This window comes from Arvicola amphibius, chromosome 6, assembly GCF_903992535.2.
Source record: "Arvicola amphibius chromosome 6, mArvAmp1.2, whole genome shotgun sequence".
Taxonomy (NCBI): Eukaryota; Metazoa; Chordata; class Mammalia; order Rodentia; family Cricetidae; genus Arvicola; species Arvicola amphibius.
In genome coordinates, this window is record NC_052052.2 from 121,008,670 (window position 1) to 121,025,700 (window position 17,031).

Consider the following 17,031-nt stretch of genomic DNA (forward strand, 5'->3'; position numbering starts at 1 on the left):
CTGAACAAGATAATCTCTCCTGGCTGTTCACCTGAAAGGAGCATCTGAATGTCCCTAGATGGGATGGAAAATGGAACAAAGGAAATGTTTCTAACATACAGGAACTGCTGAGACATTGCCTAATTCTAAGTTACTAAACACGATAGAAATAGTTTGAAAGCAGCAGAGGGCACATAAACAATGCAAAAGAATGATCGGATTGCTTACTAAATAAAATCTCATTCTATCTAGCCACAAAAGTAGTATTCAAAGTATGGGGATAAAAGTTTTAACTGTCTTCTCTAAGTGAAATCCAAGACGACATTGGTGAGAGAAAAAGAGTCAATGCAAGCCAAAGGAAAAGGGAGTAAGAATGGACTTTAGGAAAAGAAAATGCCACATTAGAGCTAAGATTTAAGCAATAAGTGGGAAAGACCAGGGACAACTGTGTAGGCAAATGGGTAATGGGAGGGGCAGGGACCGAGGATCTCCCAGCACAGAGGAAAAGCACAGCAAAGGTAAGAAGATTGGAGTGGAAGATCAAAAGGAAAAATCCAGCTCCTGGACCATTGCTGATCCTCAGTGCTGGACAGAATTTACAGACTGAGGGAGAAGCTCATTATGTTGGATTGAAATTTTCTAATTGAAAGAATCCTTTGGGGTAGATCACAAGAAATCACAACCAGGAAGAGAGAGAGACTACATTTTCTCATGTGTGTGTGCGTATGTGTGTGTGTGTGTGTGTGTGTGTATGTGTAATGATTTGTGCTATAGATATAGTATTTGTATATGTGTTCATTTGTGCAACAAATACAGTCATTTATAGATATACAATAAAAAATGAGGCTACTTGGGAAAAGAAAGTGGAATAAAGGAGATGGGGGAGACTAGGAAACAAATATGCAAATATGCAAATATTGTCCAAGTAATAATATACCTGAATGGAAATGTCTATGAAACCCATCACTATGCACAACATATTTATACTAAAAACATCACACATGGACAAGCTAATGACAAGACCATCTAAATTTGTTAAATCTTTAATGCAAAACTTAAAAAGCTCTGCAAGTAAATACCAGCGAGTCCTGCTTTAGACTTACCCTTCTCAAAACAAGGTCAGAAGTTACTAGAACAGCACAGAGCTTCCACAGACATTGTAGCATCTGCTCCAAGCCAGAAACTGACCATTATGAAGAGGGCAAAAGACATTGTCAAAAACATAGCAATATCAAATCTCCACAAGTACCATAAAAAAAGTATGAAGATACATTACAATTGACTCTCAACATGGATCATACAAGTGTGAATAAACGGGCCATTCTGAATTTCTTTATCTTCAGGAGTGAAAATGCTCGTTCCCTTAGCATCCTTTACCAGCATTGTTCATCCCTGGCTTTGAGTGACGTTGATTTGCCACCTTCTTATCAGCTCTCTCCTACATGTTAGGTTCCCTTCATGTGGCAGAGATGGAATGAATCTCTGAGTTCCTGAAGCTGGGGTGCTTGCCTCTGAGGATCAGGCAACACACAACAGTCCCTGGTCTCCCCCTGCTGGTGGCTATTGTCACAGCAGTGTTTGTAGTCAGAGCAAGCCGATTCGGTCAACAATGCCTGCTCAAATTACTTAGCCAAAGAACGCTATGATATGTTTATCTTGTGGCAGTAAAATGGGATACAGCCACAGACAGACACACAGAAAACAATCATCACTTTTATAAGCTTATGATTCTGTTGCATCAAGTGAGTCTGAAGATTACCCCTGGTGTTGCTGGAGAGATGGCTAGTGGTGAAGAGTGCTTGCTGTTTCTCCAGGGGACCCATTTCAGTCTCCATCACCCTCTTGGGTTCCTCATGCTCACCTGTAATTCCAGCTCCGGGAGACCTGATGCCCTTTTCTGGCCTCCACAGAAGCCTGCATGTATGTGCACATAAAGGCACAGTCACACATACACGTAAGTAAATAAAATAAAATAAATCTTTAAAAACAACACACACACACACACAAAGTTTACCCTTGCTAATATCATCAGTGTGCCATAGAAAAGTAACATATTTTCTTCTAAGGAAGCAACATTAATTAATTCACTTAAGACAGTACCAATTACAAATGATATGTGCTGCTCAGAACATACATACATAGGAAAATTTACAAAAGAGGAGGTACATGCTATAAAATAGCAAAGTATGCTTTCGTCACCTATAGTGTGTGTGTGTGTGTGTGTGCATGTGTTTGTGTAGGCTGGTTTGCCATTCTGCCTGAATGTAGATAGAGTCCATCTTGTTCAAAGCTATTGAAATCGTTGTGTTGTTCATAGGTGTGACTTTTGTCCAGGTACATGGAAAGCAAAAATAATGGAAAAACAACTAAATAGTTTGCCTGCTGCACTTGAGCCTGTGCACCACCGTATTCATGTTCTTTGTATCAATAGTTCTCAGGATGGAAGAAAACCTGTTGGGCTTTTGGTACCCCCAGTGGAAATCTATCCCTTCCCTCCCTTTCTCCCTTTCTCTCTTTCTCCCTTCCTCCACCCCATCCTTCTTTTTCTTTTCTTTTTCTTACAATACCTGGCATTGAAATGAAAGCCTCAGCTGGAAGCACTGTACCACCGAGCTCTATCCCAAACTAAAACTGTTTATTTCATGAACAAAAAAATCATTGAATAGTTGCTTGTTAGTCTCCTTGGAATTAAGACACCTTCATAAGTTATTGCTAATTATACTTCTTTTGACAACAGTGACAATAACATTTATAAAAAGATCATTGTTTGCTTAAAATGAGAGATGCGATTCTCTCACATTTTAATTTATTTTTTGTTGTAATTTTCAGTCCTTCACCAAAACACAAATCTTCATATAACTTTGAACTCATTTCAATATTTACCAGCATTTAAAATTCATTTCAATTAAGTATCAGCTACGGTTCACACAATAGGGTCACTTTCCTGAATCCATGTACTTTAATGACAGAGTAAAAAGAAAAGAATTCAAGACAGGTGACTGTGTTTGCACCATTATCCGTTTTCTGTGAAGAACCAGCTTCTCGTAATAGAAGATTCTCATATGAGACATAAATTTCTATGAATATGTATCAAATGATACAGCTGTCTTTTATGACCAAAGTAAAATTATGATATTTAGAAAAAGTCCTTCATAGAAGATCATTTTAGGTAATATGGTAGGTATGACTTTGGGGTTGAAGAGAGTTCTTGGAGAACGCCATGTTGAGTGTCTGTGTGAGGTCACATTCCCATGAACGCCATGTTGAGTGTCTGTGTGAGGTCACATTCCCATACCCCATTTGTGACACCCGCTAAGAGCTGTTCTCCATCACCCACTTCAGAAGTCGGGTTGGAGAGCTAATGCTTGCAAGAGTATGGCTTCTCTAACAATACTTAGAACAACGCAGAACTAATCCAGTAAGGGAGAGCACCAGCTGACGCTAACCCATCAGAGAGCAACATCAGTGTTTGGAAAATGTGTCGTGGGTATACTGTATAGAATCAGTCTGAAAGCTCTTTCTTGATAGTCTTTTTATTCTACCTTGTCAAATCGGTCTGCCATACTGATTACTAGAACCCTCTTAAAGGGTTAGATACTAAACCTATTTGTCCAAATCTAAAACCTGTGGTGGTACGTCTTTTATTTCATCTCATGTTTTACCTACCTCTGAAAACTTTTTTGGATTTAGTAAAGACCCCAAATCTGAGTGTTACATTTTTTTAGTCAGCAGATGGCTCCGTGGATATTTGTACATTGCTGATGCATATTCGATTTCAAAACTTTCCCATTATCCTCTTAACATTCTTTTGGAGAAAACCCACCATCGTTTCTTTACCCTGAACATGGAGAAGTCCTTGAAGCCTTCTCCACACAGATGTGAAGGGTAGCCATTCTGATTCTCACTGTGTAATGAGATGCCATCCTGCATGGTCCTCCTCCATTTGCCAGGTCTCACAGAAACCCAGGTCCATTCAGTGTTATAACACAGGAGTTCTCTAAAGCTTAATCCACTGATGTCTGCTTTCGTCAAACAAAAAAGAATAACCTGTAGAGTGAGATCCACCCACTGTTTGCTATCAGTCTCTAAAGAATGGCATATGTCACCTCTTCCACTGCCATCCATTATACCTGACTGAAGATGAAGCCAAGGGATGCAGAATCCATATCATTGGAAGCTCTGCGAAAAGTGAGCTCTGATCACAGAAGCTTCTGCTGCCCCTGACTCCTGGGATCCTGTCCATGCAAGCAGCTCAGTGCTGATGGCCTTAACAGGGGAAGAGTGCTGGAATGGTACTGAGGCCTTGCGGAGACTCTGGAGACACAGGCATAGTAACTGCTCTCTACCTTACAGATTCCTCCGGGAACTGATGCCGATGAGACTGTGGGAACTACAGTGCCTGCTGATGGGGTCCCAGTGGAGGAAGCAGAGGCAGAGAAGTCAGCACTCCCTGCTGCAGAAGGAGAAAGTCTTGACGGAACCCAAGTCGGCGCTGAGTGCGCTGAGGTCCCAAGCAGCGAGAGCCCTCCACCAGCAGAGACTCAAGTGGCTGCTCCCCAGGTAAAGGTTTCCTGAGGGACTTCTGCGGAGAGGGGTGTTTTGTGGGCTCTTGTCTGCTGGCCTGGGTGGTAGCTCTCTCTGTGTGGAATGGACTTTTGCTCCTGATGACTGAAGCCCAGAAGCTGGGAAGGGAAGCTGCAGTCACGGTAGAGGGGAGAAATGAGGTGCAGCTGATGAGGAAACTCCTCGGAGAGAGGAAGGAAGAGGGTGATTAAATGGCGAGGCTGTGGGAGTAAGGAAGACCCCCAAGGGCTTAGCTCAGTGCCAGCCTTGGTAGGGACTCAGTATGACTTACAATTATCAGTGCCTCGTGTTTACTATTAGTGGAGTATCTCAGAATCCCCACCAGTCTTCCTCCACCAAAGCCAACCCACTTTTTAAGGAAATAATCAGATGAGCGCACACATCAGATTAAAGTTGGCCCTAGCTCTTCCTGTCCCCCTGCAGTGATTAATGACAACATATCCCCAGCACCATGACTTGGACAATTACGGACAGTCATGGCAAACTGTGAGAGTAGCACGGAGTCCTCCCTTGTATTTTCCTCAGGACAGACCCTCTCCCCTTTCGGCCTCCTGCCACTCTGGATTGCTCATAGAAGCTCCCCTCCCCCCATTTTCCAGGCAGTGTGACTGCTCAAGGATCTGTATAGGCTTCCCGTTTAAAGCTTTAGTACTCAGGAGAGACCGTGAGAAAGTCGAGAAAATTGTAGGCCAGAGGCCCAATGTCTGCAAATTTAATGGAACTGTGGGTTAGTAGGGTAGAGAAAGAGCAGGTGGTTGGGGAAAGATACTAAGCAAACACACCTGCTGTTTCCCAGGCTGTGACAATATCCATATTCTCTGTCCACCAGGAGAAGGTCATCCCTTCTGTTGTCATCGAGCCAGCCTCCAACCATGAAGGGGAAGGAGAACACCATGAAACCACCATGGGTGCCACCGAGAATGTGGCTCCTCAGGCTGGTGAGACGCAGGAACTGGTTGCAGAGGCCACGCCTCTGGATTCTCAGGCAGCTATGGCTGCACCAGGAGGTGCTGGGGATTCCTCCGTGTCTGCAGAAAATGCTGCTCAGGACATGCCTCCTGGCTTTCTCTACAAGGTCTTTATATTGTCACGTCAGGGTCATTGTCATTTTGTTTCATTGAGTTCCCTTTGCACCACTTTCTAGTTTTCCAGTATGCTATTTGCATTATGTATTCTTTCTCAAATCTGTTTTCCTTTCACCCTGACGTCCCCTGGAAAAATGGCAGCATGTCCATGCTTTGGGCAAGCATGCGCTATGACCTTCCCTGGGAAAAGAAAATGGCAGCATGCCCCTGTTTGGGGCAAGCATGCAATACATTAATACCCTTCGTATTTCAAAATAGGATAGTTAAAAGGTGCATGACCTACCCCAAGGTTGTGGGTACACTATTGCCTTCGAGGCTTCCTTTGGAGCTGAGTCTGTCCAGCTGGCTCAGACCAGGCCTTTGAAGTCAGCTGTGCTCCAGTATGTTCCTAAGGAGTTGCAGGCAGGAAATAGTTATCCAATCCAAGTGCAGATCAAGGGGCGGTAATCAGAGGCTGCTTTTTTGTTTCCTGACCACCCAGACCTGAATAATCAAAACCAAACCAAACAAAAAACAGCCAAAAACAAAGGCTACATTTTGAAATACAGTATCAAATTATACAACGCTTACAATTTCTAATCAATTTTTTCTAAAACTTTTTTAATTACAACATTGTTTGGTCAATGGCTCAGGCATATTTCTAGCTAAATCTTACATCTTAAATTAACCCATTTCTATTCATCTGTGTATCGCCACAAGGCTGTGGCTTACCACTAAGGTTCTGGCATCTTTCTCCTTTGGCACCTACATGGCATCTGCCTGACTCTGCCTTCTTTCTCCCTGCATTCAATTTAGTTTTCTTACCTACCTATATTCTTCCCTGCCATAGGCCAAAGTGGCTTCTTTATTAACCAATGGTAATAAAACATATTTATAGCATACAGAAGGGAATCCCACATCAAGGGGGCAACCAATAGTCCAAAAACAAGTACCTAAAGGCGCTAAGGGCTTTATGTGAAAAGGACAAAACAAACAAGCCTGTCTTCCTGGGAAGAAAGCTTTTATAGCCAGAGACCATCATAAACTACCTCCTTACTAGTCAAGCAAAACAATACAACCCTGATTGCCTAGAAACCCCACTTACAACTTACAGTATTGGTGGTAGATAATTACCCAAGAAAAAATTGATTAGAAATTGTAAGCGTTGTATAATTTGATACTGTATTTCAAAATGTAGCCTTTGTTTTTGGCTGTTTTTTGTTTGGTTTGGTTTTGATTTTGGTACTGAGAGGAAACTCAGAACTTAGCTCATGCTAAGCCAGCACTCAGCTACTTGCTATATACCTTTGTACTTTTTCATTTCGATACAAGCTCTTGCTAAGTTGTATAGGTAGGCCTTAACTTTGTGATCATCTGCTTTAGCTTCCCAGATATATGGGTGATAGGTACAGACCACCATGCTAGACATATATATATATATATATATATATATATATATATATATGCATACACATATATAATTGTGCTCATAAGAATGGATTGAATATCTCTATCCATTCTCTCTGTCCTTCCTTTAGAAGGAAACTACCACCTTGCCAATGTAAGAGGGTACAGGTATAATAGATTTATGAATAGATTAATTTGGAACAAAATATTTGAGCGTATGTGTTAAAGTTAGGGCTAGAAGTATGTTTATTTGTTTAAGCCATACATGTGAAGGAAATTTGTTCCAGGTGAGGCTGGACCCATCTTTAGCGTGACCCATCACTACAGCGTGACCCAAGGTGCACAAGGAGCAGTCCTGCTCTGGACAGCAGTGCTCACTGCAGATATTAACTTCGGGTGACTCAGTACTAGCTCTAATAATTTGTATTCTACACATGAAATACATATTTTAAAAGCAAGCTGTTTCATCTTGAGTGTGCAGGTGATTGCAAGGAACCAGTATGGAAGACATAAAACTGTTCAGGACTATATAATCCTTCAAGTGAGAAATATGTATTCAATGTGTTAGTCTTTTTGCTCTTTTCCATAATGTAAATTTTAAAAAGGTCTTCAAAAGTGCAAAAAAAAAAAAAAACTGCTGTGGCATAAAGTGGTAAGACCGAAAAAAGTAAAAATGTATTTTTAAAAAGCCATTTGTTTAATTAAAGAGTAATTCTTAGATAACATTCAAGTGGTAGTTTGCCTGTCTTTTTGTTATTTTACAAGACAATTCTTTAGCTTGACATATTTAGCTCAATTTAAACAACCATCAGTAATAATATATCTAACTGATGATTAACTATCTTACAAAATATAACAAATCTAGCATAATTAAATATATAAATATGTAACAAAAATTAACTAGTTAAAATTTAATATAGTACTTTCAGTTGTTACATAGTGCGTTGAATTAATAAGTAGACATGAATGGCCTCATGTGAGTCATTAAGAAGCAAGGGTATTGAGGAAGTAGACACAGGAAACTGAAGCGTGAAAAATCTCACACTCTCATAATCTTGCAGAGTAACCAGGGTCTTTTGAGAGATCCACTATTTCCCTTGAGAACATCTGGTGATGTTCTACTATATTCCTTATCTTATTGTTTCCCGTGCCTCTCACCACCCCTCTGGGAACCAAGCCTCATCCCTCCCCCACACACACACACAAATAAAGCTCTGCTGCAGACCATATCCCATCCACCGCAGAATTGCAATACATATCTTCATCCTTTTTTTACTTAGAGAACTCTTCTAGCCGCGTCTGTGTAATTTTATTAGGAAGTATGACATTACGCTTCCCTTCCTTCCTTTTCTTTTGCTCTTTCTCTTTATTTTGAGGCATTGTCTCACTGTGTACCTCTTGCTTTTCCTGGTCCAGAGCTTACTAGTTAGCCCCAGATGGCTTTGAATTCATGGCTATAGTCCTGCCTCAGACTCCTGGGTGCTGGGGTTGCAGGTAGAGCAACCGCACTCAGCTTCTTTCCGGAATTAACCAATGCTTTCAATGTTTTGCAGGTGGAAACACTGCATGATTTTGAGGCAGCTAATTCTGATGAACTTAACCTGCAGAGGGGTGATGTGGTGCTCGTGGTCCCCTCAGACTCAGAAGCTGACCAGGTAATGTGTAAGACTGGAAGGTGTGTCAGGCCACATTGGTCTTTTGAGGGCCAGTTGGACAAGTGACTTCTTGCAGCATCCCTTTTTCTAAGATGCTGCAAACCCACTCTGAAAAGCCCCTAAGAACTTGCTCACTCAGCACTCCATCAACTGGTTTTCAGGATCTCTTTTTTATGATGCCATTGACTGTTCCTTTCTGTACAATTAGATAAGATGGGCTTTTCTTGTCTCAAGATTTCTTGCCGGGCGGTGGTGGCGCACGCCTTTAATCCCAGCACTCGGGAGGCAGAGGCAGGCGGATCTCTGTGAGTTCGAGACCAGCCTGCTCTACAAGAGCTAGTTCCAGGACAGGCTCCAAAGCCACAGAGAAACCCTGTCTCGAAAAACAAAAAAAAAAAAAAAAAAAAAAAAAAGATTTCTTGCTAGGGATGCTGTACTTGTAGCATCAGGTTTCAGGAAATGCTGACACTGTGCATGAACTGAACATCCCTCTCAGAAATGGTTGCCTTGTATGGTGTGGTTACCCATGGAAAGAGCCTGGGGAAACATTATAGAGAAGCTGAACTGTTTCAGATCTCGATGAGGTGATGCCTATATAGGCTTTTTATACCTTATTGAACTTTACAACTCTGCCACTGTACAGCACGACATTTAAATTATACCACAATTGGTAAACGTATCTCTGACCCAGATGACAGGGTCATAAGATACAGGAACTCCAAGGTTGTTCATAGTCACAATTTAGGGACTCCTGAAATGGTACACAAAGCATGTAGAAACAAGCCTGGGAGCATGCATTTTTACAGAGCAGACCTATGACTCCCATCCTAATTTTAAAACTTCTTTAAAGAAATGTATGTATGAGTCCTCTCTCTAAAATAAAGTTCAAAAATCAAAGCTTTTTAAGTTAACATTTATATGGCAACCTTTTGATCTTTCTTTTGATAATAGATTTAGTAATATAAATCAGCAGGTATCTAAACACCTAGATTCTCTGCCTCTGTAAGAGTTAGAAATTTAAAAAAAAAAACAAACCTCCAAATACTAGAAAAGTTGAAAACTGATTTTTTTTTTTTTTTTTTGGTTTTTCAAGACAGGGTTTCTCTGTAGTTTTGGAGCCTGTCTTGGAACTAGCTCTTGTAGAGCAGGCTGGCCTCAAACTCACAGCAATCCACCTGTCTCTGCCTCCTGAGTGCTAGGATTAAAGGCATGCGCTTGAAAACTGATTTCTAAAAATTAAATTTATCAAATAAAATTTAAAGTGAGAAATATTTCATTCTGGGGCTGGAGAGATGGCTGAATAGTTAAGAGCACTGGTGCTTCTTCCAGAGAACTCAAACTTGATTCCTAGAACACATGGTGGCTCACAACTATCTGTATCTCCATTCTCTGGGAAGCTAGCACCCTCTTCCGGGCTGTGCAGGCATTGCACACATATGGCACATAGACATGCAGGCAGGCAAAACATCCATAAACTAACAATAAATAATATAAATATATGTATATATATGTATAAAATGAAAATAAGAAAACTATAAAAAAATAAACTCACAAATGAATGTAGCCAATAGCACTCAATAACCAGACGTAGTGGCCCATGCCTGTATCTCAGTACTCAGGAGGCAGAAGCAGATAGGGAGGTTCACCAGTTAGAGACTATTCTAAGCTACATAGTAAAATCCATTCTCAACACCACACACACACACACACACACACACACACACACACACACACTTAGAAACAATAACCCAGAAAACAGAAAAGTACAAAACAAGGAAAACCTTACAATTAACCATAACTAATCCTAAATTATATCCTTGAAAGGATTAATAAAATTATTATCTAATTATTAGGCTATTCATCAGAAAAACTGATAAACAGTAGAGGCAGAAGCAGCAACTTGAGGAGAAGAAACTCAAACAAAGAGGGCCTTACATGGGCTCATTGCTTGAGGGAATATAGTCCCTCACTGGGAGCTGAAGTTCATCCTTGAGGGCCGGAAAGCGCTGACAGCAGGTGGCTCCATGGTTAGGAAGGCGCATGTGGACCTCACATAGGGGCAGATGAGGAGCAAAGGGAGGGGCACGGCAATACTTAGCTGCATTTCTCAGTTTTCGTTTTTACTGGTTTCTATCACAACCCATGGGGCGGTGCTTTGCGCGTTTGGGAGAGGTTTTCTCCCTTCGGTTAGCCCTCCCTGGGAGAGCACTCACAGAAAAGCCCTGAGAAGTGCGCTAGGCATCTGTTCATTTAATCAAGCTGACAATGGAAAGTAACCATAGCAAGTGTATCTGCTGTCAACTTGACAAACAAATACTTTCTTGCAAAAGATAACATTGCACACTTGACACCTTTACCTCATTATGCAAAAATGCCTTTATTTCGTCTCCAACATTCCCAAAGTCTTAACATTCTAACATTGCTCAGAAGTCTAAGCTCAGTGTTTTAACTGAGACTTTGACAGTTTCTTGACAGTGAGGCCTGTAAGATCAAAAACAAAGGAAGGAAGGAAGACCACCATATTCCATACTTCCAGTATATAACAGCAAAGTGTAAACATCCCCAGAAGGAAGGATTAGAAGATCAAAGAAATACTGGGCCACAGTCAGGCAGAATCCCAGCCGACTCAACACCAAATGCCCGTATGTGGCACCTGGGACTGTGATATTCTTTTCTGGGCTCCACTAGCCTTGGTTGTCCCCATAAACACTTTCTTCAGTGCTGCGTCCTCTCTCTTGACTATGTTTTACTAAGTGAATGAAACTTTTGTTGGCAGACAACGCTGGCCTTTCCAATCTCTCAGGGGGTATTGCAACTTGGTCTTTACCTTCCAAGCTTTGTGCATTGCCCTCTTAGAGATCCATGCAGAAAATCTGACTCTGCCACACACTGTTAGACTCAGCGGCTTTTTGGAATGTTGGCATGATCCCGTAGCGTCTGTCCAGTGTATGTCTGAAGATAATGAATACCCTGCAGGAAAAGCAAGACTCTGCTGCCAGTGCAAGGTGTAGCCTGACTTCCTTAGACCCCAGTCACAGTAGCTTCTCTTTCCCTTGAAGGCTGAACCTGGGGAATGACTGCAGTGTGCGGTACTACTCAACCAGGCTGCCCTGGATGCGGTCTTCACCCAATTATTCTATTTCAAATGAAAAAAAATCAAATAAGTTTGCATTTTTGCAATTTGGAGTCTTTGGTGGCTGGAGTTGCATGGCTTTCCTGCTTTCCCAGTACAAAGTTCGGATTTTTACATTAATCATGCAAATATTTTTAACAACCATAGTTCTTTGGCCCTTATCAGTTATTTTTACAACCATAACTGATTAATCACTTTGTCTTAAACTACACATTTTCTATATCTTTCTGTTCTGTTAAACTGTAAATCTAAGTCAGTGCATTAGCCTTGAGTGTTACCATACCGCAGCCTGGATGCTATGCTTTCCTGAAACGCCCTCTGCCGAACAGCTCAGCCCATTACTTTTGAATGTTTAGTTCAATGTCACTCTTACTTCAGGACACAGGCAAAAACGGCCTTGTTCTTCGGCAGAATAAAACATGAGTCTCTGGTAGAGTCCTTCTTCCTCACTGCAACCCCATGGGCACGGTCTCTTTTCACCTTCTGCATTCTGTCAGCATCCAAATTTCCCACAGTCCCATCAGAATAGCCCATTAGGCTGTTCATAACAGCATTCGAGCGCTCTTCTTGCCCATGGGTCCCAAGTTCTTCCACAAAACAGTTCCAAATGTCCACAAACCACATGACCAGGTATCCACAGCCACAAGCCCACCCCACAGCACTAATCTTCTATATCAGTTTCCTCATCTCTGTGACCAAGTATCAGACAACAAGGAACTTAAGGGAGGAATTGACTTATTTGGGGTCATGGTTTGAGGAGGTAATGTTCGCTGTGGTAGAGAAGGCACAGCAGCAGGAGTCCCCATTTTGGTGGGACTATGGAGCTGGACTTTCTCAACCTCCTTGTATCCCATCAGAACAAGAAGCACAATTAAGAGTATCCCATTGGTGATCCAGTTTTCTCTTGTTTTTCTTTTTACTCTGAGAGTCCAGTCCATGGGATTGCGCCCCTCGCAATGTGGTTACTCTCCATTAAGTTATTTCTCTTTAGGAAAAACAGTTCTCATGAGCACAACAAACAATGTGTCATATTAATAACTTGAGCACTGATCCCATCAGGTTGATAATTGAAATTATCCATCACACAATAATGTATATACATATATAATTATATAAATTTAGGTATTTTTGTGCTAACTGTAATTTATCTTCTTAAAGACGTATGAGTCTCAGTATATTTACTATTTCTATAAGTGTCAGTGTCCTCATTTCTTCCTGGCTAATTTCTTTTTCCATAGCAGTTCTTGTAATGCTGACCTGACGACAGTAAATCCTTTGCACGTGTCTTCGTTTCTATTCAGTTTAAAAGCTTTCCCACCAGGGAGAGAACTTTGAGCTGACTTTTTTTTGTCTCAGCTCTCCAACATGTTGCTTTGTGGTCTTCATTGTTAATAATTAGAACTCAGCTGTTGTTTGGTTAGTATGACTTATCTATAAACAGTGTAACAGAAAACTTTTTGGTATTCGTGGTCAAACTGATGAGTCTGACTATAATATGCTGGAGTGGTGTGTGTGTGTGTGTGTGTGTGTGTGTGTGTGTGCATGTGTGTTTTCATACTTGGAACTCGGTTTGCTTCTTTGACTCATGCCATTTTATTTTCTATTATATGGAAAACTATCAGGTACTATTTCTTTAATTTTCCCTACCCCCTCCTTTTTCTTCTCTGTTTATGAATTCCTAATTATAATATTTCAAGGCTGACACCTAAGAGTCTGTTCTCTTTTAACCAATCTACATTCCACTATGGAAATCAGATTGGGGGCTTTCTAAGAATCTCTTTTGCTGCTCTGCGTTTGTGAAGTTTATGCAGTGGCTATCCCAATTCCAGCATCACATTACACAGTTCTATGATTTCCTCCTAGTCCTTTAATTTAATTTCCATTTCTTTGTTAAGATTTCCCACATATTGTCTCAAAATCACTGTCTTCCAACTTAGATACTTAACAAATTTATAATTTGTTTGCATTTTTAACTGATAATTCAAAAATCGTATCCCACCAGAACATATATCTACCCATTGCCTTTATATGTGGGGCATGTTTTCCTGACTTTGACCTTGTGTCTGGTAACATTTTTATTGACATTAGACACATTAAGAGTATAGTACATTGTAGAGAGCTGGATTTTGTTTTCTATACCTGCAGGCTATTTTTTTGTTTCAGTAGTCACTTTAATTACTAACTTATTCACCTAAATTGTTGAAGATGGTTTCGTATTTTCTTAGAGTGTGTAACAATAGGCTTTTTATAAATTCTTAGCCCTAAGACAATATTCCTACCTCTCAACCATAAGGTATTTTTAGGGTAGTTATCTATAGGAAGCCCTAGTGTAGTATTTTATCCAGTCTCATGACTTGGTAAGCATTATTTCTTGACTTATTTTTGTGTAAACTTTATGTGTGCACATGTGACTGTGTGCAGATCTGTGCACATGAGGGACGTGCCTAGGTAGGCTGGGTGTTAGATGCCCTACACTGGAGTTATAGGTGATTCTCAGCTATCTGATGTGGGTGCCGAGAACCATTTCAGGTGCTTGGAACTGAACTCTGGTGTATACAAGTGTTCACACTTTTAACCACTGAGCCAACTCTCCAGCCTTACTCAGGATATTAACATCAAATTCCCCCTTTCTTGATAGTGCTAAAACTCTCTTTGCAGTTCTCAACCATTTTGCTATTGTTTGTCCCCGAGTTCTTGACATCTCATTTACAGATGTAGCCCAGGATTTAAGGAAAATGTCTCTGAGTACTTGGGGACTTCCTCCAAGAGTTTCCCTGCCCATTAGTATAAAGCTGCAATTGTGACCTTAAATTCTACCACCCTGCAGTATGCAGAAAGAGGCCAGTTTTGGGGAGAGCTGTATTAGCCTGTCCTCACCCACAATGATTCCCTATGTCCAAGGGTTAAATAATCTCGGTTCTCTGCTTGCTTTTTGTCACTATTGGTGCCATCAGCTAGCTCTGCACATGGTTTATACCCAGTTCTCTCTATATAAGCCTCTTATATTTCATAATTATATTTTACAACAAGCATTTGGCTATGTATGGATTCATATAGGCACACGCCATATGCATATGCACCTGAATGCTTACTCTATGCAAAAGCATTTATCCAATACAAGCTGTTCCACCATAGCCAAAACTGGAAATTCTTCTTTACCATATATTTTCTGTAGTTAAAGTTTAATTTTCCTCAGCTAGAGATTTATACTGCCTAATACCCTTTATGTTACAGTTATAGTTGTATTTCTGAGTAATGTGTTAGAATATATCTACATTACAGGTTTGTGGGTGTCGCTTCTTATCTTTTTGTTCTCTAGTGAAACAATTTAAAAATGCCCAGCTCTATTTGGCCTCATTAGGTTCCGACTCCCTGTAAATAAAATTCAATATAGACGTGTGGGAGGGGACCTGACCTTTCGTATGCATACTGAGGCTTGGGAAATGCTTAGTTATCATCGCTTATGTTAAATATAACTTTGTCCTTCACATAAGTGACATCATAATTTTGAGGAGGGCACCGTTCCTCATCAGAGAGAGTATTATCAGTCAGTTTATTGGGACATTTTTTTCCTCTGTTATTTTTGTGGGTTTATTTTCTCTCTTCAAAAATTGGTCTGTCTAAGTGCTTATATTTCTCGTCTATCTGGAAGCATCACTTTATCGTCTCAGATGATATCAAAGGGAATATAGCCAGTGGTCTATTTAATTTTTGAGACCTCTTTTTATCAGATGTTCTTGCACTTCATGGAGGATGGCTTTGGATTAAATCTGGCCATCCCTCATTGTAAACGGGCTCTCTTTCCTGCCTTGGTTAACATAATAAAGATAGCTGCTTCCCACTCCTGTCCACATAGTACATATCCTTCCCTGTCCCTGTCCCTTTTTCTCTGGAGGCCAAGGGCAGAGAGCAGCTTGCAATTCCCAGTTAGTGCAATTGTCTCCCATTCTGTCGTTGGCCGTCTAAGCATGAATTCTCCAACTTTCCTGTGGCCAGTTGTCTTTATTCACACGATGGCACCGATCAGAGAAACAGAGTTCATTTAGAAAGAACGCATATCTCCAGCAAGAATACCACAGCATCAAATTTCCCTGTAACTCATGTGGATGTGAAACATCAGGCATCAACGACAGCAGCAGCAGCAACAGTATCAGACAGCACTGGTACAGCGTCCAGTAGCTATGAGTCCTGTATATGGGGCTTTGTTGGGGCTACGTGGTATGAGCCATGGGACAATTCTTTCCTGTAAGAAAGTGGCTCAGGATGCAACACCAGACATTTGGTGGCCACGTCAGCATTATATTCTAACCTAACAACTTTTAAATGTTTGACCCTGCTTGGCACCAAGGGTTGCTTCCTCAATCCTCGTCCACTGTGAAACACAAGACAATTGGTTGTGTTCCTTGAATACCATGTTTTCATGTGAAATCCCTTTTTCTTAACAACATATAACTCAGTGAATGTTAGCTAAGTATCCCCTATAAGAAATTAGAATGTTAAAATTAACCTTAATTTAACTATGTACAATAATATATAACAAATTATGTTTTCATTATTTTTGTCGACTTCTAGATTTTACAGTGTTTTATGGAAGTGTTGTGTACTGAGGTGGCAGTACTAGCTGAATGGGTTATTATGAAAGTTCTTGGCACTGTGACTGTGCCCCGGAATTTTCTGTGCTCTGAAACCCTGTTCTTGTCTTGCAGGATGCAGGCTGGTTGGTGGGGGTGAAGGAGTCAGACTGGCTTCAATACAGAGACCTGGCCACTTACAAAGGCCTCTTTCCAGAGAACTTCACCCGGCGTCTGGAGTAGGGCTGCAGATGTTTCAAGAGTCACATGACTAGGTTGTTAAACCTTCATGAAATGCGGAGGAGTTCACTCTTGCTACTACCCTCATAGTGATTGACAGACTGGTGCCAGATGAGGCTTGGGGAGACAGATCAATAGAGCATGTATGCAAAAACCTTAAGAAGAGGGGAAAATAGCAAACTAAGGAGCAAGTCCTTACTTTGTTCCCTGTGTTCAATAGAGGTCTGTGTGTGCTCCGTCTAACTGTGGACACTGGTAACTTGATTCCCTTCCTCCAAGTCTTAAGTAGCTTTTTCCAGACCAGACTCCGACTTCTTTGCATCAAGTGTGTGATGTCGAGTGGCTGCCCTGCAGATGTAATGAGTTATCCTGTAGTGAGACATCATCGTACTCCCTTG

The 17,031-nt window shown here is 41.0% G+C and overlaps 1 protein-coding gene across 4 annotated transcripts in view; it reads left to right on the plus strand.

Annotated features, from left to right (window-relative positions):
• The window catches only part of Amph (amphiphysin), a 190,810-nt gene extending 174,174 nt beyond the window's left edge, over window positions 1-16,636 (plus strand). For 2 of the 4 annotated variants that reach the window (XM_038334080.1, XM_038334083.1), the window contains 4 exons: window positions 4,333-4,539; window positions 5,393-5,638; window positions 8,588-8,689; window positions 16,529-16,636. In XM_038334080.1, the coding sequence (XP_038190008.1) occupies window positions 4,333-4,539; window positions 5,393-5,638; window positions 8,588-8,689; window positions 16,529-16,636 (663 nt within the window). The remainder of the gene's footprint in view (window positions 1-4,332; window positions 4,540-5,392; window positions 5,639-8,587; window positions 8,690-16,528) is intronic. The other 2 variants (XM_038334081.1, XM_038334082.1) reach the window with 1 other exon arrangement.
• Window positions 16,637-17,031: the final 395 nt, after the last annotated feature.